The 26,535-nt window shown below is 41.4% G+C and overlaps 1 protein-coding gene across 1 annotated transcript; it reads right to left on the bottom strand.

Annotated features, from left to right (window-relative positions):
- Window positions 1–19,439: 19,439 nt before the first annotated feature.
- Window positions 19,440–22,757, bottom strand: LOC142243966 (transcription factor IIIA-like). The gene is made up of 2 exons (XM_075316156.1): window positions 22,730–22,757; window positions 19,440–20,503 (listed from the first exon to the last, which is right to left on the bottom strand). The coding sequence occupies exons 1-2, from the start codon at window positions 22,755–22,757 to the stop codon at window positions 19,542–19,544; spliced, it is 990 nt and encodes a 329-aa protein (XP_075172271.1). The 3' UTR covers window positions 19,440–19,541.
- Between the last annotated feature and the right edge of the window lie 3,778 nt (window positions 22,758–26,535).

The raw sequence follows: 26,535 nt of genomic DNA, 5'->3' as shown, positions 1-26,535 counted from the left end.
TTGCACAGATACACATCACCCGATCTGCTTCATCCAATCTGCATTCAAGTTTATACAACTACGAGTTGGAAAATCTGCATAAAAATGATGATATGGTCAAAATACTTGTCTAGTAATTGTGCACACAGTGTACTGAATTGTGTTTTTAAACATTAGTATCATTGATCAATCTGTATCTTCTCTACTAATAATGGAATAATGGGGTGACATTATAGTGTCATTCTAACAGTATTTGTAGTGAAATTTAAAACAGCATCAGCAAAGTCACTTGTCAATTGTAATATCCCATATTATATTGAATTCTAAAGATATCATGGATGAAGATTTTTTCATTATTCATTCAACACCAGATTGTAAATTAAAAGGTATAAAACACCCCCCTCCCCAGACCGCATGCCTTAACGCACCACTCCAGTGTTTTGTTTTTTTAATTCTCAACTGGAGTGGTTCTTTAAATATAACTTCCTTATCCCCTGTGTCATACTCACCTTCCGACATCTTCATCTGTTTTCACTGACATTCCGTTTGATCTCCGGCACTTTGTGACCTGCCGGCAGCATCAGTGTTGAACCTGCCTGTTCTGAGTGGTCCCTATCTATACCAAAAGAGTGTGATCACAGACTGCTACAGCCGGCGATTCTCTGGCTTACGGTGATGTCACGTCAACAGAGTAGAGGCTTCTCTTCTGCTCTGCTCTGTTGATAGGATGTGACTACTAGAAGTCCAGAGAAAAGCAACCAAGATGGTAGAAGATCTGCGAACCATGTCATATGAAGAACAACTAAAAGAACTAGGGATGTTTAGTTTGAAAAAGAGAAGACTGACAGGAGACTTAATAGCGATCTACAAATATCTGAAAGGCATTCACAGTGCAGAGCGAACCACCCTATTCTCATTAACAAAAGGAAGTACAAGAAGCAATGGGATGAAACTTAAAGGAAAGAGATTCAGATTAGACATTAGGAAAAATTTTCTGACAGTGAGAGCAGTCAGGGAGTGGAACAGGCAACCACGGGAGGTGGTGAGCTCTCCATCAATGGAAATCTTCAAGTGGAAACTGGATAAACATATAGCTGGGATGATTTAGGAAAACCTGCACTCACAGGGGGTTGGACCCGATGGCCCTTGAGGTCCCTTCCAACTCTACCTTTCTATTATTCCATGATTCTATGATTTAATGTCATGTATTAGTGTATAGGGACAGCGGTCTCCCTGCTGACAAATTGCAGGGAGCCGGCTATCAATCAGCATGACATCGGCAGTCATACTTCGTCGACAGAGCAGCCCTGAAGAGGAAGAGCTGCTCTTCTCCTCCTCTTCAAGAGCAGTTACAAACCATTGAGATCTGGTGCTGGGTAGAAAAGTGCCTACCTGCCTGACAGCTTTTTGGCTCGTAGTAAAAAAATAATATAATCCTAGATAACACCTCTAAATCAAAATGTCATAGTTTGACAGTGGTATTTAACTAGTTAACAACCCTCTATTACAGGCAAATGCTGTCTGCACAACACAGTCAGCATCTGCTGAGCTCAGTCCATACTCCCACACATGATATGCACCATGGTCCTTGGCCTAAGTGTTGTGCCATTTTGGGCATCCTTCAGCCCCCTCCATGACGCAATGTTGTGGTGCCAAATAGTGGCCATTGCAGTCAATAGCCCCCTGAAAGCCTCCATAACTGTCATGTTAGTGCTCCACAGGCTGGACTTAATAGAAAATCATAATTTTCTCTATATAATTCAATACTGTAGTATGGATCTTGGAAGAGCTGAAGGAAAAATGAAATGAATAAAAATAGAAAATTGTCTGGAACTTCTTCCATTGTTAGGTTGTGACAGGTTTGGGCACTGAGTCTCACTTTGCCTTGTGATACTTTGGAGATTAACCGTGTTTTCCTTTCTTTTGGTGCATTAAGGGTTAATGTCAGTTTTCCTTGCCAACAGCTTCTAATTACCTCTTCTCATGTGCATCCTGTTTGTGACCACTCCCATCCCCTATATATGGTCACATCTCCCTGTAGAGGGGGCCAGTTATTCTGAATCCATTCTGAAGCTAGGCCTCGAGGTGGAAGGAGCTGCTGGAGCCCTTGTTGCAGTGAAGCGGTGTATGCTGCAGTCCTGGTGTCTGACTGCAGCCGTGAAGATTGACCTCATCCTTTTGTTGATTCCCCTATCTGTTTTTCCTTCCCTTCTATGTTGATTAGTGCAGTGGTGGGACTTGTGTCCCTAGCCGGCGATCTCACTAGCCAGGGTGTTTGCAGGGCTAGTGAGGGATTAGGTATCAGGCTCAATGATGGGTTGAAACACCCTATATAAGGACAGTAGAGTGCTTAGGAAACATCTTGAGGTGAGTTCAGGAGATGTCCCCTCATTCCTATCCCTAGCAGTAGGACCCACCATTGTTGAAGTGTCCCCGATGTACCCCTTGTTTGTTGGGTGTTTTGCCATCTGTTCGTGAAAGGAACTGGAAGTGTTAAATATTTAAATCTGCTATAAAATGGTGTAAATTTATAAAACGCTTTACCAATAGCACCAGCTTTCTTTCTGTATGTGTTAGATGATATGAAATGTCATACAAGGACAAGTACAACAGAAACAATTTCATACATACAAAAAATTCAATAATGACCCCATAAACTTTTCTAATTCATTATACTCACTATGTAAATGTAAGCAGTAATTCCTTTTGTAAATAATATTGTAAAATGGTGAGCGGCTAAATTGTGAATGACCGATACGTACCCCGAGGGGGATTGTCCTCTGGGGTGTAAACCTGGAATGTCTGCTTTGGTACTTGTACTGCCACAAGTTTTGTTAAGTAGTTCAAGGGCCCGACTTACGGATAGCTGGAGAAATGATTGGGTCTGGCTATCCACATACCTTCACCCATTGGTGTGTCTCATATGATATCCGGGTGTAAATACTGGTCGGGGGCAGTGTATGGTGGCTGATAGCTCCACTGGGATACTATTGTGGAGAGTGTATCCGAAGCGAAACAGGCGTACCGCAAATATTACAGACTTGGAATTGGTTTATGTTGTGTACCATGAGTGCGGTTTATGTGTTTTAATAACCAACTAGATTTTTTAAATGGTTTGTGTTCCTATCGCTGCCTCGCTAAAGCAAGCAAAGGGAGTACTCCCATCACGTTAAGTGAGTGAAATATCACAGTATGTATAGTGCACTTATAGTTTATACTGATTAGCTCTTTGTACATATGGTCCTCGGTTCCAATAGTTTATATAATTATACAATATAAACATAAATTACATTTCATCTTAGAAAATATTCCTGTTAAGTATAATCAATGACTTTATTACCTGCCTGCAATCAGATGTATCACCCAAGATATTTCTTCATCTACACATAAAGCAGCTTTTGGTCACTAGCGTATTAAATGATTTACTGATATTCCACAAATCTGTAAAATATACAGTCAGTGATATTGATATATGTTATTTCATTACTGTTATTCGTTATTGTATCTGTATGGAGTGAAAATTGATGACAAATATTATGGCAATCATTACATCTCCCAAAAGGAAATCTCTGAATAAGTTCTTTGATGTTGCTTTCTTACATTTATGTATTCTCATCAAGCTTTCCTAGGCTCTGCAGTTGAAGTCTAGCCGAATTTTGTAGTAATATGGAGCTGATAATAGTAATATAATCATTTAGAAATTTAATAATTCAAAGGATAAACAGATGGTCACGCATGCACTGTCCTGGATAACCTCATAAAGACAGGAATAGCAAATGAGGGTAAAGTGGAAACCCTTTAATTATACCAACTATCTTGGAGGGGGGCCGGGCACAAGATCTCAGTGTACTTTATGGGTGAAAGCTTTTGGTGTCACCACACCAGTAATGATGGTGTCAGGGCCAGGTGGACGGGCAGACCCAGGAGGTGGATCCACTGGGCCGAACTCCTAGATGGTGGTAAGGGGTCCGGTAGCTGGAGCACTATAGGCAGCAGAACAGTCCGTGCACACGAGTATAACGGAGAAGTCCCTGGGACAACGGAGTCACTGGTGGTAGTCCGGGTGACGCAGCTCAGGTTCGGAAGCCGAGAAGATGTCAGGCGGGGTCCGGAACCTTTGGAGCGAGATGACGGGTCACCGCAGGGATCCGAGATGGTACGGACTGTCAGGATGGCAGATGGACAGCGTTCGGGGTTCGGGATTCGGTCAGGACCGGATGGCGAGGCAGGCACGGCTCTACAAGAGAGATAGGTTAGTATATCACAGAGACACCAGGAGACCTGACTCCTAGCTTAAGAAACACGAAGATCAGGCCCCACCCCCTTGAACATTAAACCCCTTTATACCCTGTACCTGTTTTGCATCATTTCCTGTTAATGGACGCTGGCCCTTTAAGAAAGGGTCAATGACCGCGCGCGTGCCCTAATGCGCATGCGCGCGGCCCGAGTGCCAGAAGCCAGAGCAGGAAGCTGCGAGGAGGAAGCAGCAGGACCGGGCTGGGGCTGTGAAGCTGACGGGCGCCGGGAGCGGGGACCAGGACGCTGGGGACGCGCCGGCAAAGGGTGCAAGAGAGCGGGGAGCGGCGGTGACCGGACCAAGGAACCGGGAAGCGAGGCGGGGGAGCCGGGGAGCGTGACAGGTGAGCCGGAGGGCAGCGCAGGGGACCCGGGGAGCGTGACAGATGGGCACAGTGTCACTGCTTTAGAGGGGGTTCTGGATGTGGAGAGATAGTTCAACGTGGCTCTCAAGGTAACAAATGTTGGGGACCGCTGACCTCTAGAGCATCAAATCTAATTCCTCAAGTGCATTCACTTGACTTTATACAGTACATTCTTTGCAATTCATAGGTTTATAATCCAGCTACTTCATTTAGCCCCATCAGATTTTAGAATGAACATGAGTATTTTGAAGGGTTTTCTGGTCTTAGAAAATATTTTCTATTAAGAGCAGATACCATTGTCAAAGTTTTACTTCCTCAGGCATCCTGACATTTGATATACCGCCGACTGTATATAAACATTATGGATGAAGCTTGTCCTTGTGCCGTAATGTGATTGAGGTCTCCTGATATTATCATGTGACTGTTTTGTCCATGACCTTAGGCATATGTAGTTTAATACAACAAATGTGTGCAAAGGGATTGAGGCTATGGATGAAGCAGTATATAATCCCAAGACATGTCACATCCAAATGATGAGAAAATAGAATCCTGTACAAACCAAAGTCAAGAGACCAAAAAATATTATATACATCCAAATGATGAGCATGACTCATAGCAACTAGTGATGAGCAAGCACTAAAATACTCTAATGCTTGGTACTCAAATCAAGCAGGTCGGACCCTTGGATGGGCTTGATTTGAGTACCGAGTATAACACTGGTGGACAAAGACAGTGAAAGGCTCCATCTGCAAAATCAATATATTGACACTTTCAGTTCAATAACGCACCAAAATTCACAATTACTCATGTTTTGGAATTGGAAATGGGCCCCCCAACCTCTTAGGCCCCTTTGCAGCTGCACAGCTTGCACCAATGATATGTCCTCCACTGGAGTATAATGGATGTCATTGGGAAACGAGAGCATTTGTCCACTAGAACCTCCCAAGAGGTTTGAGGAAGCAGTAAAATCACTGAAATGGATAGAAACACAGCTCAAATGGAATGAAAACAGCATGGGGAAGACGACTGGATGCATCTCTGACTCTCAGGTTGCTGCTGAAAATAATGTCAGTAAATAAAACATACAAAACCGAAACTTAAATTGATTTTCCAGGAAAAAAATGTTAGGAAACATTCTTTCCTGTATAATGAGATGTATATAAGGCAAATTAAAAAAGTGAGGAAAAAAATGGCTCCTGCACCCTTTAGGCTATCTTCACATGTAAAAAAAATAAATAAATCTTTATTTTTATATAGCGCTAACATATTCGGCAGCGCTTTACATTTACATGCATCACACATGCTGTCCCCATTGGGGCTCACAATCTAAATTCCCTATCTGTATGTTTTTGGAGTGTGGGAGGAAACCGGAGTACCCGGAGGAAACCCACGCAAACACGGGGAGAACATACAAACTCCTTGCAGATGCATGTAGTTTTTTTTGCTGCCTTTTTGCACTCTCTCATTGCTTTATATGTTGAAAGAAACACGTAAAAAAGCTAAAAGAATTGACAGCCTGCTTCTTTCAAAAACACATCAGTTTTCCATTTCAGTCAGGAAAAAAAAACAATCTTTTGATAGATCTGTGAAACCTATATTTTGCTGGTACTGAAAAAAAGAGCTTTTAACTTGCATAAAACTCATAAAAAAATTTGTGAACTACAATGGTAAAGCCTATGCACTAAGTGCAAGTCCTAGCAAAAATGTAAAGGCAAGATTGCAATACACCCTGGAAGACACATAGACGACGGCCTCAGAGTAAATTTTTGGAGAATTTTAAAAATAGTGGTAGTCTCACAGTGGTAAAGCCTATGCACTAAGTGCAAGGTCTAGCAAAAATTTAAAAGAAGGATTTCAATACACCCTGAAAGACATGTATAGGAATGTGTCAGAATACATTTTTGAACAATTTTAAAGAGTGGGACCCCTACACTGGTAAAGCCTGTAAAGGGCTGATAAACATTTACCCCTGAGGGTTATACATATAAATATAGTATATATAAAAATAAACAAGAAAGCCAGCTAAACTTAAAATGGCATTTATTATAAGATGTGCACTGCACTAAAAATTCCAAACTGTACTATTTATAAATTTGAGATTTTTGGCAAAAAATTGCAATTTCTTGAGCTACCCCGCCACGTCATGGCAAATCTCTTTGGGGCAGTCCTACTCTAAAATATTTTATATATAAAATGTACCATACGGCCTCACATATGAAAAAGTAGAACTGTTTATAGCAGCACTTACCTGGTGCTTTTCAAACCAGTACCCATGACTGAATCATGGCTGTGGGCGGGACAGGCCCAAACAAATGCTGCATGAAATATCCTGTGGACAGGGCTTGATGGCTGAATGTAAACAGACACCAATTGCCAAAATCAAGACAGGTGGAATACAACTCAAATTGGGGTGCACGGCAAGGTGGGGTGCTGGCTATCTTGTTTTTTACAAAAAAAGTTGTGCACCCCTATCTTAATGGGTCAGTAGCATCTCATTGCGCCTCACCACAAATCTTACTCTGCCATAAGGAATGCTGCAGCTGATCATGAATTAAATAAGCTGTGGTGTCACGCCTCTGATGTATCCCCGTCCAAAAACAACTCGACCCATTTTGGCAGAGATGGGTGAAAAGTTGCAACATATTTGCTCCAAACTCCGATTTGCGCAAACATTTTGCGTCTTTTCAAAACAATTTACGGCAAAAAGCTAGCATAATCATGTTGATTAATTGGGGCCTTAAGCTTTTACTCTATCTCTACATAATCATTTTTTATGTTACAATTTTTGTATTTTTTTCTCATAATTAAGAAAAATCAAAAAATATTTTACATTAAGAAAAATATAAATGTAATCGAAAGTTCTTAGTTAATCTCTTTGTATAAGCTAAACGACAGCCATATTTTCTTGCGACTCACACCTGAACCATATTATTTAGTTGCTAGTCACTTGATTTTTAAATTATCCTTTTACTAAAGGGAACGAATAGCAGCACCATTATTATTCATGCAAATCAAAGGAAAAATCCTCTCACCTGTAAGTGCCCTTTCTGAATCAATGATGAATAATGAACATAATTTCCATTTACATCCATGTATAGATTCCACCTGCAGCTGATAATTTATCAGGATTGATTGCATGGAGCACTGCTTGTGTTTTGCCTGGCAAGAACCTCTAGTATACGGATATGTAATGTGAGATTTCAGACTGAGAGTTCAAAAGAAATACAGTGCTTTGAAAAATTATTCATACCCCGTGAACTTTTCTATATTTTTCCATATTACACCCACAAAGTTAAATGTATCTTATTGGGATTTTATGCGATATACCAAAACTAAGTAGCAAGTAATTATAAAGTTTAAATTAAATGATACATGTGTTTTAAAAAAAAAATTAAAATCTAAATCTGAAAATTGTGACATGCATTTGTATTCAGCCCCCCTCCATCAATACTTTGCAAGATCACCTTTGGCTGCAATTGCTACTGCAAGTCTTTGGGGTATATGCATCTACCAGCTTTGCACATCTAGAGGCTAAAATGTTTATCCATTATTTGCAAAATTGCCTTAGGTCAGAGAGATTCAATGGAGAGATGGAGGTGTCTGTGGAAAAGAAATTTGAACACTCTTGCCACAGATTCTCAACAGGATTTAGGTCTGGACTGTATGTGTAGGGTCGTTGTCTTGCCGGACGGTGAACCTACATCCCAGTCTCTAACAGGTTTTCCTCCAGTATTGCTCTGTACTGTGTATAGCTGTGTCAGGGTGATGTGAAAAGCTGGTACATACCCCAAAAGAGCTGCAATTGCAGCAAAAGATGGTACTACAAGTATTCAGCAGGCTGAATACAAGCACACGTCACACTTTTCAGATTTACATTTTTTAAATATTTTTTTAAAACATGGATCATTTCCTTTACATTTCACAAATACTTGTTACTTTGTATTGGTATATCACTTAAAATACCGATAAAATATATTTAACCACTAAATGGATAGCGGATGCCATGCTGCATTTGCCGAGGGTCTGAGGTGCCTAAACAGTAGGAATACCCCCATCAATGACCCCATTTTGGAAACTACACCTCTCAAGTAATTTATCTAGGGGTGTAGTGAGTAGTGATGAGCCAATACAAAATATTCAGGTTTGGATTATTTGTACCGAAGACCTTGTGCTAGTACTATTCCGTAACATGCCAGAAAATAGGACGTACCAGTACATCAAATGTCAGGAAGGGGTTAAAAATACATACAGTACAGACCAAAAGTTTGGACACACTTTCTCATCTCTAGAATAACTATTAAGAGGAGACTTTGTGCAGCAGGCCTTCATGGTAAAATAGCTGCTAAGAAACCACTGCTAAGGACAGGCAACAAGCAGAAGAGACTTGTTTGGGCTAAAGAACACAAGGAATGGACATTAGACTAGTGGAAATCTGTGCTTTGGTCTGATGAGTCCAAATTTGAGATCTTTGGATCCAACCACCGTGTCTTTGTAGAAAAGGTGAACGGATGGACTCTACATGCCTGGTTCCCACCGTGAAGCATGGAGGAGGTGTGATGGTGTGGGGGTGATTTGCTGCTGACACTGTTGGGGATTTATTCATCATTGAAGGCATACAGAACCAGCATGGCTACCACAGCATCTTGCCGCGGTGTGCTATTCCATCCGGTTTGCGTTTAGTTGGACCATCATTTATTTTTCAACAGGACATTGACCCCAAACACACCTCCAGGCTGTGTAAGGGCTATTTGACTAAGAAGGAGAGTGATGGGGGGCTACGCCAGATGACCTGGTCTCCACAGTCACCAGACCTTAACCCAATCGAAATGTTTTGGGGTGAGCTGGACCGCAGAGTGAAGGCAAAAGGGCCAACAAGTGCTAAGCATCTCTGGGAACTCCTTCAAGACTGTTGGAAAACCATTTCCGGTGACTACCTCTTGAAGCTCATCAAGAGTATGCCAAGAGTGTGCAAAGCAGTAATCAAAGCAAAAGGTGGCTACTTTGAAGAACCTAGAATATGACATATTTACAGTTGTTTCATACTTTTTTAAGTATTCCATTCCACATGTTTTAATTCATAGTTTTGATGCCTTCAATGTGAATCTACAATTTTTAGAGTCATGAAAATAAAGAAAACTCTTTGAATGAGGAGGTGTGTCCAAACATTTGGTCTGTACTGTATATAGAAATTAAGAAAATCTATATATTTATTTGATAACATGATAATTAAAAACAAAAGTAGACATGCAAAAGTCAGTCATATAAAATACTAAAGCAAGGTAAGTGATAATAACAAAACTCCATTGTGTGAATACTACAAATAAATGTAAGGTCGTATTGTGTGCAATCACTGCTAATGATTATCTTTCAGATTTTGCTATTAAAGCGGACCTATCACCAAATTCATTTTGAGCTAGACATACAATCTAATATTGGCTACCAAGCGGAATAAAATGTTTTTGTTTTCTTATTTCACCTCTGTGTTCTGGAGATATTAGCAATCAAATTATATGGCACGTTATAAATTAACTTTTATTATTAAGTCCACGTGGGTGTTCAGACAGTTTTCACTGGGGGCATATACCTGTGACTGTATGTTGCTGACCAACCATAAGCAGGCAGCAGCACTCAAAAGAAAGAAAAGATGTATAACAGATAGCCTGATCTCTGTTTCTTGATTAGAAAGCACAGATGACTAACACCTTTTGTCACGATCGTCTCCCTGCATGTAAACACCAGTGACAGCCTTTGACTGGAGCCTCTCATCTGGCTCTTAAATGGGTTTCATTTCTCTTGGTACTGAAGTGGTTAAGTGCAAGGTTTGGTACTGCAGCTTTTGGAAAGCTGAGTGATCAGTTGCACTAACTAAGTAGTCACGCCCTTCAGCTTTAAAGAGGGGTGTGTCCCAGCATTCGCTGCTGAAGATACAAAGTAATTTGTGTCCTGGCCGCCTATGAGGAAGGTTCTGTAAGTCAAGTTCCTGTGCTCAGGTGATATCCTTTTGGTTGTTTATTTTCCCCCAGTTTGTCTTTACTTCCCTGGTGTGTTGTTAGTACAGCAGTGAGGTCTAGTTAACCCCACTTGTCCCTCACTAGTCAGGGTTACTAAAAGCTTCTGGCGGTCTCACGTTCCTGTTCGGTGACAGTTGCGGAGACGGTATACGACTGGTGAGGAGAGAAGAGACAGTTGCAGGTGATGTTAGGAAGTGTCCACCTACCCTTCTCTCTAGTTCTAGGGCCTCCTGTTGGTTTTGTGTCCCCTTTTCATGTGTTTTTTGTTGTGCTTCACACACGCGTAGGTCTGAACACACCTCAGAACGCTTGCTACACCCGGAGAGCATGACCGCTTTCAGATATGGTCTCTGTGGTAGAGAAGCTGCACAGGTTAGTTTAGCTGTGTGACAATACAAATCCTTCTGCCTGTTGTTGATTGGGTAGCATCATACAGGAGGAACAAGTCCATGCTCTCAGTGAAAACTGTCTGATAACACCCACTTGGATTTTAAAAAAAGTTAACTAATTAGGTGCCAAATACTTTGATTGCTAATATATCTGAAATGAAAACGCAAAATTAAGGAAAAATAAAAGTTTATGCCTCTCTGCACCCTGTATTATATACTGTGTCCCATTCAACATGAAAAATGTAGTGAAAGGTCGTCTTCAACACATCAGTAAAATCAGTATTTGAACAGTATTTTCCATCAGTATTCAGTGTTTTTCAGCAGTAGTAGTCAAAAATTCAGAAGTGCAAGTGTTTCTATTATACTTTTCACTGTTTGTTCCATTCCCGGTTTTGGTTTACAAATGTTGATGGAAAATACTGATCAAATATTGATGTGTTAACCAGGTCTTAGGGCAGTTTTACACATCCAACATTCATGGTCAGAATACTTCTCACAGCTTAGAGATTGCTATGATTATTTCCAGTTCTGACAATCTCTTGTGAACTGTGCAGCCTGCACTCCTATCTGATATATGGCTCTTACAATTATACAAGAGATCCATGCTGCTGATGAATAAAACTCACAGAGTATTGTCTAGACTAGATAGATTACAGAATACCCATAGCTGTAAGATTCTTTTCGCACATCCAATTTTCTCATATGTTTTCTGTGTTTTTCGCAGATACATGCACCCATTATATTCTATGTGGTTATTGGAATGCCCTTTTTTGTAGTCTGAGCGTTTGCAATAAAAAAGAACTGGAGAAATGTCCAATTTTGATCTAAGCTACAGTTAGGTCCAGAAATATTTGGACAGTGACACAAGTTTTGTTATTTTAGCTGTTTACAAAAACATGTTCAGAAATACAATTATATATATAATATGGGCTGAAAGTGCACACTCCCAGCTGCAATATGAGAGTTTTCACATCCAAATCGGAGAAAGGGTTTAGGAATCATAGCTCTGTAATGCATAGCCTCCTCTTTTTCAAGGGACCAAAAGTAATTGGACAAGGGACTCTAAGGGCTGCAATTAACTCTGAAGACGTCTCCCTCGTTAACCTGTAATCAATAAAGTAGTTAAAAGGTCTGGGGTTGATTACAGGTGTGTGGTTTTGCATTTGGAAGCTGTTGCTGTGACCAGACAACATGCGGTCTAAGGAACTCTCAATTCAGGTGAAGCAGAACATCCTGAGGCTGAAAAAAAAGAAAAAATCCATCAGAGAGATAGCAGACATGCTTGGAGTAGCAAAATCAACAGTCAGGTGCATTCTGAGAAAAAAGGAATTGACTGGTGAGCTTGGGAACTCAAAAAGGCCTGGGCGTCCACGGATGACAACAGTGGTGGATGATCGCCGCATACTTTCTTTGGTGAAGAAGAACCCGTTCACAACATCAACTGAAGTCCAGAACACTCTCAGTGAAGTAGGTGTATCTGTCTCTAAGTCAACAGTAAAGAGAAGACTCCATGAAAGTAAATACAAAGGGTTCACATCTAGATGCAAACCATTCATCAATTCCAAAAATAGACAGGCCAGAGTTAAATTTGCTGAAAAACACCTCATGAAGCCAGCTCAGTTCTGGAAAAGTATTCTATGGACAGATGAGACAAAGATCAACCTGTACCAGAATGATGGGAAGAAAAAAGTTTGGAGAAGAAAGGGAACGGCACATGATCCAAGGCACACCACATCCTCTGTAAAACATGATGGAGGCAATGTGATGGCATGGGCATGCATGGCTTTCAATGGCACTGGGTCACTTGTGTTTATTGATGACATAACAGCAGACAAGAGTAGCCGGATGAATTCTGAAGTGTACCGGGATATACTTTCAGCCCAGATTCAGCCAAATGCCGCAAAGTTGATCGGACGGCGCTTCATAGTACAGATGGACAATGACCCCAAGCATACAGCCAAAACTACCCAGGAGTTCATGAGTGCAAAAAAGTGGAACATTCTGCAATGGCCAAGTCAATCACCAGATCTTAACCCAATTGAGCATGCATTTCACTTGCTCAAATCCAGACTTAAGACGGAAAGACTCACAAACAAGCAAGACCTGAAGGCTGCGGCTGTAAAGGCCTGGCAAAGCATTAAGAAGGAGGAAACCCAGCGTTTGGTGATGTCCATGGGTTCCAGACTTAAGGCAGTGATTGCCTCCAAAGGATTCGCAACAAAATATTGAAAATAAAAATATTTTGTTTGGGTTTGGTTTATTTGTCCAATTACTTTTGACCTCCTAAAATGTGGAGTGTTTGTAAAGAAATGTGTACAATTCCTACAATTTCTATCAGATATTTTTGTTCAAACCTTCAAATTAAAACGTTACAATCTGCACTTGAATTCTGTTGTAGAGGTTTCATTTCAAATCCAATGTGGTGGCATGCAGAGTCCAACTCGCGAAAATTGTGTCACTGTCCAAATATTTCTGGACCTAACTGTATTTGCATGCAATTTGTGTGCAGTCTATTTTCTAAAATTGGAATGTTTAGAAGGAGTTTCACAAAAAAATTTTTTAAGAGAAAATCACTGATGAAACACTGATCATAAAAGCTGACCCACTGACTACATATTGATGAATGTGATCCAAAACACTATTGGAAATTTCTCAATTTTTTCATAAACAAAAAAAATACACATCTGAAAAAGGCCTAAGTTTTATTAATTCTGTACAGAATTCCTGCTCCTAATTACATAGAATGTTTACATTTACCTACAGCAATTATATACATGTTTACACTATATACAGTACTGACCAAAAGTTTGGACACACCTTCTCATCTCTAGAACAACTGTTAAGAGGAGACTTTGTGCGGCAGGCCTTCATGGTAAAATAGCTGCTAGGAAACCACTGCTAAGGACAGGCAACAAGCAGAAGAGACTTGTTTGGGCTAAAGAACACAATGAATAGACATTAGACCAGTGGAAATCTGTGCTTTGGTCTGATGAGTCCAAATTTGAGATCTTTGGATACAGCCACCGTGTCTTTGTAGAAAAGGTGAACGGATGGACTCTACATGCCTGGTTCCCACCGTGAAGCATGGAGGAGGAGGTATGATGGTGTGGGGGTGCTTTTCTGGTGACACTGTTTGGCATTTATTCAAAATTGAAGGCATACTGAACCTGCATGGCCACCACAGCTTCTTGCAGCGGCGTGCTATCCCATCCGGTTTGCGTTTAGTTGGACCATCATTTATTTTTCAACAGGACAATGACCCCAAATACACCTCCAGGCTGTGTAAGGGCTATTTGACTAAGAAGGAGAGTGATGGGGTGCTACGCCAGATGACCTGGTCTCCACAGTCACCAGACCTGAACCCAATCGAGATGGTTTGGGGTGAGCTGGACCACAGAGTGAAGGCAAAAGGGCCAACAAGTGCTTAGCATCTCTGGGAACTCCTTCAAGACGGTTGGAAAACCATTTCCGGTGACTACCTCTTGAAGCTCATCAAGAGAATGCCAAGAGTGTGCAAAGTAGTAATGAAATCAAAAGGTGGCTACTTTGAAGAACCTAGAATATAAGACATATTTTTAGTTGTTTCACAGTTTTTTAAGTGTTTCATTCCACATGTGTTTTTTCATAGTTTTGATGCCTTCAATGTGAATCTACATTTTTCAGAGTCATGAAAATAAAGAAAACTCTTTGAATGAGGTGTGTCTAAACGTTTGGTCTGTACTGTATATATACAGTATATATATACATACGTTTATATTTCCATAATATGCTGTATATATTCATTTTATTTTAAAGCTTATCTGCATTACAGTACATTTTTCACAACCATATGTCTCATAAAACACATATGAATAATACTGATATGACCTTCGGAAAGAGTTATCAAAGGTCAAGATTTGTTATAGGTATATTAACATTTTATTTTTTTATTTCAAACGCCATATAAAGATAAAGCAAGCTGCAAGTGAAAAAAAAATGTAATAACATTTTACAATAATGTATTAATCTTCTCACTCACCCTGACGTATTATACATCAAGGCCTTGAGTCGATTAGGCCATAAACAGGTTTTCATGAGGAACTACTCCCAGAATTTGTAATGACAACGCCAGCATCCCTGCATTGTCTGGCTCCCTCCTGCCAGCAGGGACACCCTTGCAGGTCTTCTAGGCGTGCGCTTAGGGTGTATGCATGAGCCTCTCCTTACTCTTAAAGGGCCAACATGCCCTAACCAAGAAGGTTCTGTTAACCTCTGGCTGAGAGACACTAGATTTAAGTATTTAAGGGATCCTCTCCCTTTGGGAGGTGCCTGAGCAACGTAGTTTTTCAGCTAGAGACACGTTTGCTAGCTGTTAGGTCCCATTCCCTGTTCCCCTTATTCTGTGTCCATTACCTGTGCCTGCTAACCCGTACCTGTGTTCCAGTACCTCCCGTACCTGTCAGTACCTGCCATACTTGCCAGTACCTACCAGCAGCAGATCTTTCAGAATTGCATTCCTGAGAGCATTTAGCATGGCAGAATATTCCTCACACAACCATAACTAACCTCATTGATAGAAGCCAAGGTGTATAAGTGCAGAGATTTCTGCCCGTGGTTCTCATACTCAACACCGAATAAATTAAGATTTTTTATTTTATTTTGTTTTCATTCTTTCATCATTCGCATATCATTATCTATTATTCCTGTGATTTCAATAATGCCACGACTTTTACTTCTTGGTGTTGCAATTTCATTGTTGAGTAGTGTACATAAAATTATTTTAAAATGTAAGAAACATTTATTTTCAAAGTAAATACATTATATTTTACAAATGTTAACTACACATATTTGATATTCCAATAACCAACATGATGTACTATAAATATATATACTTATTATTGCTCAGCAAAGAACAATATTAATAAAAGTGTCCTTTGGCTGCTACCCAACACAAAATAAAAATTAAATGCAAATGTTTTCATACCAAAGCAATAAGTTGTCCTGTAAAAAAAGTTGCTGTGTTTAACATAATAAAAAAACCAAAATGTTATTAGTTCCAAAATGGTGAATTGAAAATAAAAAATGTTGATTGATTCTAAAGACCATATATGATCTAGTTCCTACAATGCCACAGCAAAGTATGATGCCCCCACAGTACCCCTAACATAGTATAATGCTGCCTAAGTGACCAAAACATAGTATAACATCTCCACAGCCTACTTACACAGCATTATGGCCACGACAGTCTGTACCTACAAGTTCTGACAACGTTAAAAAGTAAAACTGCTCACCTTTCATGGTTGGCTCTCTATTTTTGGAGACTAGTGACAGATTCAGGGTTGGAATCACTCATTTCCATCTGGGACTCTACATTGAAACGTGGTTTCATTTCTTTCAGTGCCTTAGGAGTTAATGTCAGTTTTGCTGTCCAGCAGTTCCTAGCTGAGTGTTTCAGCTGCAGCTGCTTTGTAGCCACAATCTTTCAGGTCTAAGTAGTTGGTGTTTCCCAGCAATCTTTGCTGATGATACAAACTCATGGTTCTCTGGCTACCTTGGTGGAAGGTCCTTCTGAGGAGTTGTCCTGAACTCGGGCTTTATAGCTTTTTTGTTGCTGTTTCCCTGCTTTGCCTTTTCTTCCCTTGTGCCTTATTAGGGGTCTAGTGAACCTCACCTGCCTCTCACTAGCCAGGGAAGCTACAGGGCTTCTCAGGGTCTCAGGTTCCTGCTCGGCGACAGTTGTAGAGACTGTATAGGAATAGGGACAGCTGCAGGTGAGGATGGGAGGTGTCCCTTCTACCCCTCTCACTAGCTCCAGTGTCCTCCATTGTTGTCATGTCCCCGGTGTCCTCTTTCCTGTGTTTTTGTTGTGTGTCAGACGCCCGTAGGTCTTAACGAACATGCCATGCTCAAGCGTGATATCGCCTTGCCCTGTTCCCCCAATGTGCTGCTTTGCTTTGTGCACTGTGTAGACTGAGGCTTCCTGCAGAAGATGCAAGCTAGTGACAATCATTGCACATGCTGTGCTGAGACTCAAGCACACAGGCTGAATGGTGGAACAGTTTTACCATTGAATTCAACTATATAGAGACACCGAGGTCAGGGGCCTTCACTTTGGGGCTAGTGGGTGTTTGACGCATGTTTCTTATAGCGGTTGCGTGGTCTGCTACTATTACTCTCATGCCACTGACAGAGGATTTTTGGCATAAAGTGAGACCATCTGTTATGAGACTGAAGTTTAAAAGATCCAGAATCTAGCTTATCTGACAAAGTAGACCATTTATTAGAAGTTTTAGAAATTTATTGTGCCGTGGAACAGGGATTTATGGAAAGGGCTGTGGATTTACTAGAAAGGAAACATGGTCTAAGCATGTAAAATTTTGTGGCAAAAAACATCTGAAATAAATAAGCCAACCATAGTTAAGATGCAATTTTTCATCCAGTCATTGTGATAAATTTCATGACTCGAATTCTATACTGTATAAATTTGAGAAAGGGGTAAAAATAGTCAGGTGCAAGGTTCATGATTGGTATCTGAATGATACTTTTGGGATTCGTTTAAGAAATGTACTCAGCGTGTTTAGGCTTCACAGAAGAAAATCAACGTAATTTTGTCCCAAGTAATATATAACATAACAAAGGTGAGTTGTTGCTGGTCAGGAGTCTGAAAAGTTGGGAACAATTCCTACTGGCACTATAATGTCACTCACAGCTTATCCAATTATAGGCACAGCAAGGAAAGAGCCGACGAGATTGTTCTGACAGATGAGGACAACTCAAGGACTTGTGTTATGGGTGATTTTATTTTTACATTTGAGGAAAAGGCTTTTTAATGTGTTACCTGAGGCTCAGCATCCAAAACAAAATAAATAATCCCAAAACCATGACTAGATGACTATGACTAACACACTATGGGAGGGCTTCATTGTATTGATTATTTATCTTCAGATATAGTCGGTGAAATAAGTATTAAACATGTCACACATTTTCTAAGTAAATATATCTCTAAAGGTGCTATAAACATGAATTTCTCGCCAGATGTCTTTAACAACCCATCCAATCCACACAGGCAAAGAAATCAAACCATAGCTGTCCATAAATTAAGTTATGTGTAATAATGAGAAAAGCCACAGGGCAAAAAGTATTGAACACATGTAAAAAGAGAAGTGCAAAAAGCCATGGAAAGTCATGGTACCAGCTGAAATCTAAAAGCCAGTTTACATGAGGGCCTATAAAAAGGTATCTCATCCCCAAAGTGCCACACAAGAAACATCTCATTATGGGTAAACCCAGTGACCTTTGCAACCTTATTATTGTCAAATGTACTGATGGCATTGCTACTCCAGAAATGAAAAGAACATCATAAACAAGCCACTGTTTCCCACAAGATTTCAGAGAGAGGAGTAAAAAGACTTAAGGTACCGTCACACTAAGCGACGCTCCAGCGATCCCACCAGCAACCTGACCTGGCAGGGATCACTGGAGCGTCGCTATACGGGTTGCTGGTGAGCTGTCACCCAGGCAGATCTCACCAGCAACCAGTGACCAGCCCCCAGCCAGCAGCGACGCGTGGAAGCATGCTGCGCTTGGTAACTAAGGTAAATATCGGGTAACCAACCCGATATTTACCTTGGTTACCAGCGCGCACCGCTTAGCGCTGGCTCCCTGCACACCTAGCCAGAGTACACATCGGGTTAATTACCCAATGTGTACTCTGCTACGTGTGCAGGCAGCAGGAGCCGGCTTCTGCGGACGCTGGTAACCACGGTAAACATCGGGTAACCAAGAAGCCCTTACCTTGGTTACCCGATATTTACCTTCATTACCAGCGTCCGCCGCTCTCACGCTGCCAGTGCCAGCTCCCTGTTCCCTGCACTCCTAGCCACAGTACACATCGGGTTAATTACCCGATGGGTAGTCCGGCTTCCTGTGCAGAGAGCAGAGAGAGATACCACATCTCCTCGGCTGGGGAGGACGCAAAATAGAGTATACAATAGCACAGCATGGGACTGTATCTGATTATTTTTGTGATGTAAAACATTTCCCTGCCTGTTTTTTAAAAAAGTTTTACCTTAAAGTAATAATTATTTGCAATTTCATGCTGTAATATCTGTATATCTTTTTTAGTTTCTCCGCTGCCCAGGAGCTGTGCTATGATCAGGCCATGCCCCTGTACAGTCAGACACTGACATTACACAGCACATAGCAGGGACACATATATGATTATCTCAGCACAGGAACATTTTTTTTAAACACATCCAATTGTGGAAATTATTATTAATCCAAGATCTATTAATTAAAATGAACTTTGTGGTGTGGGAAAACTGACTTGTACTGCAGTTCACCCATTCCCTAACCTTGGTTGCATTTTTCTGCACCTGCTCTAGTTCAGTTTTTATATACTGGATAGAGAATGTAAGCGAACAATCTTATCCAAGAACATGCAAGATTCCCAGAAAAATGGGTAAACAAAAAAATATTAACATAATACATATTCTGGTTTACTGTACCAAAAACCTGGAGAATTATTTAAGGCTCAAAGTTTCTAGCACTGGTAATGGGTCCAGCTGACAGACATCAGGGGTTTGTCCTGAGGACTCAGAGACAGGCGTTTTGGAAGAGGGTTTTCTCTTCTTGGATGACTTCTTCGGCTTGTAGCCCGAGAGGCGGGAAGCAAGGCTTCTTACAGGTGGTGATGGCTTCACCATTTTCTTCTTCATTGGGTCATGGGTATTGGCATGTCGGGCCAAGCTTTGCTTCATTGCAAAGGTTTTCCCACAGCCTTCATATTCACAAATAAATGACCGCAAGTTCTCATGGAAGGAGAGAATATGGTTTTTGAGGCCGAATTTTGCCGTGTACGTCCGGTCACAGTTCTCACGTGGGCATTTATAGACAGATCTCTCTTCTCGGTGGATTTTCTTGTGGTCCTTCAGGTTTGTTTTTCTCTTGAATGTGCGATTACAGACAGTGCATATAATATCAACTGAGTGAGCATTGGCTGCGTGTTTCAAGTACTCTGACCAGGTCTTTCCAACAAATGGACAAGAACTATCTTTTTGGCATGGATACCCTGCATGAATTTTCTCATGGCGTTTAAGCTTAGAAGGTGAAGCGTAGCTTTTATCACATCCTTCATGACTACATTTGAAAGGATGCTGGTTCGTATGGATGTACTGATGAATTTTTAGCTGGCTATGCTTCCTGAACTCTTGTCTGCAATCTGCGAAATAACACACATAGATCTGAGTCGGAGACGCGTGGGCCCTTTTATAGTGCTTCCTCATGTGGGATGCCGTGATAAACGCCAAGTTACAATTTTCATCTTCACTCTTGTAAGGTCTTTCCCCAGTGTGAGTCATATTATGGCGATTCAGGTGAAACAACGTAGTGAAGCCTTTACCACATCCTTCATAAGTGCAGGGGAAGGGTCTCTCCCCCGTGTGTTTGCACAGATGCGCCAGCAGCTTCCAGTTCAGTTTATATACTGGAGCCCAAAATTGTAAACAGTGTGGCTACATTGGTGTCTTGTATAGAGGTAAAACTATGCTATTTTCATGAGTATCTATGCCCCTTTTCATGAATCCCATTATTTTATTCGCCTTTTTAATTTAATTTCCTTAGTTAGAGAGCATGACGTGATCTTACATTTTTTCTACATTAAACTTCAATTTACTGTTACTTATATATGTTTCCTCTTATTTACATATTAGTAAAATGCCATATTAGACCCCACACTAATACATATAATCAGGCTTCAGTTAGACATGCATCAGTTGATAAATTTGATTTAGTACACAGCACTATTAAATTATACACATATTTGGCATTCTTATAAGGCTGATGTAAGTTGCTTAATGCACATTAAGTATTTATTGCATAAAAGCGTACAATATACACATTTTACTGGATGCTCTCATCATACATGCAACAGTGCATTTCCTTGTTCTATATACAGGTTGGCACTTATATTAATGCAGCTAGATTGGAGATTTAGTCGTTCCTCTGTATCAAATTTGCATATGTACTAATAAGAAATACTGCCCACAATATGTAGGTGTCATAGAGAATTTTTGGTATTTTTAACACAGTAAGGATGTAGAGGTAAAGTCAAATCTGGGATCTGTTGTCTAACGGATTTTATAGGAAAAAATGTTAAGAAAAATTCTTTCCTATATAATGACTTGTATGTATGTCCCTCTCCAACACCATCTCAACAGGGTCATTATGCCGCCCTTGGTCAAAATTTTTAGAAGGCCATCAGGCGGCCTTTACTCATAATTTGTATTGTCCAGGGAATTGAGCCAAATCTGATGCTCTCAGGTCGCACTCAATACTCCCTCCCTGCTTAAGTTGATTCTGTGGGATTTTAATGCCACCGGGACATAATAACTGTGTAGGCGCATCAGCTTGTCAACTGAAAATGCTGACAGACTGACTGTTATCAAAATGAACATTGCCTGGATTGGTCAGGACGTCTCATCCCCATCAGATGACAATAATGGAACGTAAAGCAAAATCAAATGTTCCTTTTTTCCTGGTGTATTCCCACCCAAAAAAGGTATACAGGTAATGGTTTCTTATTTTTCTTTTCCTTCACCTATACCATATTAACAGGGTCATCATGCGACCCTTGTTCACAATTTTTAGAAGCCCATTAGGAGTCCTTCACTCATAAATATTAGTGAGCCACCAGGCAGCCCTCACTCATACATTTTGGAGAACCAACAGGCGGTACTCACTCAAACATTTTGAAGAGACATCAGGCGACCCTCACTCATATATTTTGGAGGGCCATCACCCACCCTCACTCATACATATAAGCCTGACCACTACCAGCATGCTTAGGCACATCATTCAAGCACCCGACTAGACTTGGGTCCACAATCAATGTCTGCAGGTGACAATACTGTCTCTTCCCCTATGCCACATGCTTGCCAATCCCCTGTCAAGGATGCAGATGCGGAGGTCTCCTGCCCTGCACCTGTTGTTGCACATTTGCAAACACCATCAGCAACATTGTCCAATTCTAGGTGCTAGAGAAGCGTTCAGCTGTTCCTACCCCGGGCCTTGGAATGCAAACGCAAATGCCCAGCCACGCACTGATCGACAGGCCCAAACACTAAACAGGAACATTTCCAGACTGCTTGACCTGGAAATGTTGCCGTTTAGACTTGTGGACATTGAGGCTTTCTGCAACCTCATGGCGGCAGCCATCCATTGGTACTTGTTCCCAAGCCACTACTATATTTCCCAGTGTGCCGTCCCCACCTTACACCAGCACAAGTCCCATAACATCACCTGTGCCCTCACCAATAAAGTTACTAGGAAGGTCGACTTAATGACAGACATGTGGACAAGTATTTGTGGCCAGGGTCACTTCATTTGTCTGATGTCCGTATGGGTGAACCTTGTGGAGGCCGGGACAAAGTCGGACCCGGGGACAGCAGACGTACTACCAACGCCAAGGTTTGAGGCTTTAGTTTCAAGAGGGTTTCCTCCACCACCTACATCAGTTACTTCACCCCCTCCTCATTATGATCTATCTCAAATTGTCATCTTTGAGCACATCATCTACATCAGTCGCAACCTGTAAGCACTGCAGAACTGCCTCGGTAAAGTGGCAATAGGTTCCTCTGAAACTAATTTGTTTACGTGTCAAACGGGACACTGCCTCAGAGTTGTTGAATGACAGACCAGACATAACTCTGACTCTCGCTGCTTAATGTACAACCAGGCATGGTCGTGGGGGATAATGAACACAACTTTGTGGCAGCACTCAAGTTTGGCAAGCTCACACACGTAGCATGCTTTGCCCAGGTGCTCAATTTAGTGGTTCAGCGCTTTCAGAAAACCTACCCAAATTTGCCTGAGCTACTTGTGAAGGTACACCATATGTGTGCCCATTTCCAGAAGTCTGCTACAGCTGCCGCTGTTCACACGAAGCACTGGAACTCCAAATGACACATATTAGAAAGCCTTTGTGAGCAGCAGAGGGCAGTATTTACATACCAGTCGGTATTATGCTTAGCCTCCGCATATAAGAACCTATGAGTGGGCATGAATGTGACATCTGTGAGGTTCTAAAAGCTTTGAGGAATCAACCAAGAAGGTGAGCGGTGATGATGCCATAATCAGCATAACCATACCACTTCTGAGACTACTCAGACGCTTGCTGTTCAAAATTAAAGAGGAAGCTTTGCATGTGGGCCAGTTGTAGATGGGGGAAGAAATTACAAAGGGTTATACTACTGTGCCCAGCCTCATCTCTTCTTCTCAGTACAGAGTGGGTGATAATGAGGAGTAGGATGCTGAGGAAGAGATGGAGAGTTGTCCTCCTGGTGGGGACAGGGAAGTCTTGCCTGTTAAGAGTCTGGTAAACATGGATGACTTTATGTCCCACAACCTTTCCCGTGACTATCACTTTAAATGCAGTTTTGCAACCGCTGAACAGCCTTCTTGACCCATGCTGCAAGGAGAACTTTCCATCTCTTCTTCCTGAGGTGGAAAGGGCTGGTAAAATCATGCAAGTCCAGAAGGCCCTAGTTGACCAATCAGTACAAATATTTCCCATCTGACAATGCTGGTGGCAGAGTTCAGATTTCCTTGCACAACCAAGGAGGCGAGACGAGGGAGACACACACCAGGTCCAACAGAGGCAGGGGAACACCATTGAAGTTAAGGGACAGTTTCAATAGACCCTCCCAGCGCCCAGGCGCTGATGTGTGGGGTAGTCTGACAAGAATTGAATTAGCCCTGAAAATGACTTTTCGGTTACTGCAGCAGCAAGGTCTGCAAGACTAGAATTCCTGCCTTTTTGCCTCTAATGCCTACATGCCTCTAATACACTATCTCGTCTCCAGCATCTTTCTCTACACTAAATGCAGGTAAGAGCAGAATGATTATTAGAGAATAGAATAGATTGAATTAACCCTGAAAATGACTTGAGTTAACGTAACAGCAGCAAGGAATGTAAGGCAATAATCACTGCCTAGATGCTTCTAATACACTATCTCTTTTCCAGCAGCTCTCCCTACACTAATTGCAGGTAAGAGCGGTATTATTAGAGAATTGAATACATTTTTATGTAGCAGCAAAGTCTGTAAGACTAGAATCCCTGCCTACTTGCCTCTAATACACTATCCTTCCTCCAGCAGCTAGACCTACATTAAATGCAGCTAAGAGCTGTATTATTAAACAATATCATAGATTTTTTTTTTTTACATTGCAGCAGCAAGGACTGTAAGGCTATAAACACCTGTAACTGTCCATTCTCCAGCAGAAGCTATCCCTACACTATTTCTGGGTACAGTGCACAGAGCATGGCGTCACCGGATCTTATATAGACCTGATGATATGATGCGGCCGAGGCAATCACAGTAATCACCAAGGATACCATCTGCAAGGAGTTTGGATGTTCTTCCCGTGTTTGCGTGCGTTTCTTCCGGGTTCTCTGGTTTACTCCCACACTCCAAAGACATACTGATAGGGACTTTAGATTGTGAGCCCCAATGGGGACAGTGTGGCCAATGTATGCAAAGCGTTGTGGAATTAATAGCGCTATATAAATATTATTATTATTATTATCTAACATGGCTATTGAATTACCATGATTGGCATGCAATTCCTGCATATTTAGTGGCTGAAAAACAGCCACAAAACATGCAGGACGAGGGCAGAAGCATGGTGCCCAGGCACAAGGATACTAAATTTAGTATTGAGCGTCTCAAGCACCCCAATGCTTGACTGAGTACTGAGCAATGACATGCTTGCTCATCACAAATAAATAGGTTGTGTGACAACTAATTATTAAATTATTAATTCAATAAATTCATTGCAAAATAAACCCTCTAATTAAGGAGTGGGTAATTTATTTTCCAAAGGGCCACATGAGAGGCTGTGAATGTTGTTGAGGGCCGAGCCAATTGGCTGAACATAATTTTGCTCATAATTATGGTTTTATATTAATTTTTATCAGTATCATTTAATATTGAGCAGAATTAAATTTGTTCGGCTACAGTTAATATATGTTGCAATAAGGCTTATTATAATGTGTATTCTTACCTGTAGCAGCTAATGAATATCATATAGGTTACTGCTTTTCAGAAAGTTTATAAATTATATTAATCCTGTTATGCATCCCATATATCTTTGATCAACAGCTCCCAACATAATAGGATGCCACCACAGTCCCCTCACACAGTATATCAACACAGAGCCCCCCACGCCGTATGATTTCTCCACACAGCCCCCTTACACGATATGTCCCTACAAAGCCCTCCTACACAGTATGATGTCCTCACACAACCACTAAACAGTAAGTTCCCACAAAGCCCCCTACACAGTATAATGGTATAATGTCAGCATAAGGCCCCCACATACACTATGATATCCCCACAAAGCCCCTACACACATTATAATTTGTGATGGGTGATCCTAAACCGATCATGGGAAGCTCGTGTTACAGTTCGGGTCCAGGTTGGGCCCAGGGGCTGTAAAAAAAAGCACATTATTAAAAAACATTATGATCATACTTACAGGTCCATGCAGACTGTCTCCCGGCCGCTTCTGCTTCAACATCCGATCATTGCTGTGCCCCCAGTAAGCACCACTCACTAAACGACCTTCCATGAAATCATAGCCATGTGACCAGTCTGGAGTGAATGTTGTACAGACATTGGCTTACAGACTGGTCACATGACTATGACGTCATTGAAGGTCCTGTTACCTGAACTTTGATTGTCACTGTGAGAGTGTCGCAGCAGCATCTCCGGTACGGCCACATACTCTCCTGACAGGATCGATCAAGTGCATGTATTTCCATGCATCTGAGGCGCTCGAGTCTCGAGAGTGTCAGTCCGTTCGGGGTGATGCCGATACGAGACTGCACGAGTCATGCACAAGTGGAACTCTGGGCTCAGTGTCAGCCTGCTTCTCACTCTGTATAGATGCTGTCTGTATAGAGTGATGAAGCAGAGCTGACATTGCTGACATCACAGCACTGTGAAAATAATTAATTTAAAAAAATGACGTAGCGCTCCGCGGTATTTTTGATTCTCAGCACAGATAAAGCGGACGTCTACAGGTTGCCAGCCCCATCTGCCTGGGTTTACCTTGGCTGGCAATCAAAATACAGGGAAGCCCTTTTTTTTTTTTTTATTATGCAAAGAAATAATTAAAAAAAAAATGCGTTAGCTTCCGCCATATTTTGATTGCCAGTCAGGTAAAACCAGGCAGCTAGAGGCTGGGATTCTTGACAGCCCGCAGCCGACCCTGGAAATAGTGAATTGTTTCTTAGCGCCACTTCCAGGCGCTTTAGCCAGCTTGTCCAGCAGCCCTGATGATGGTGGCATGCTGGGTAATAAAGGGGTTAATACCAGCTTTGTATTCTCAGATGGTACTAAGCCCGAAATTCATGGTGTCACGCCAACTTAGACATGGCCATCATGAATTTCTAATAAACAGTAAAAAAAACCTACAACACATAGAAAAAACATTTCTATTAGAAATACAACAAAA

Source organism: Anomaloglossus baeobatrachus, chromosome 6, assembly GCF_048569485.1.
Source record: "Anomaloglossus baeobatrachus isolate aAnoBae1 chromosome 6, aAnoBae1.hap1, whole genome shotgun sequence".
NCBI classification, from domain to species: domain Eukaryota; kingdom Metazoa; phylum Chordata; class Amphibia; order Anura; family Aromobatidae; genus Anomaloglossus; species Anomaloglossus baeobatrachus.
This window is presented reverse-complemented; position numbering and strand designations above follow the sequence as displayed.

What these genes read in the sequence shown, in the direction of transcription:
- LOC142243966 (XM_075316156.1), bottom strand. Translation starts at nt 22,757, where the DNA reads ATGCCTGGTTGTACATTAAGCAGCGAGA. An exon ending in TTGTACATTAAGCAGCGAGA is followed by an intron (nt 20,504 to 22,729) that starts GTCAGAGTTATG and finishes TTTGGGCTCCAG; the next exon opens with TATATAAACTGAACTGGAAG.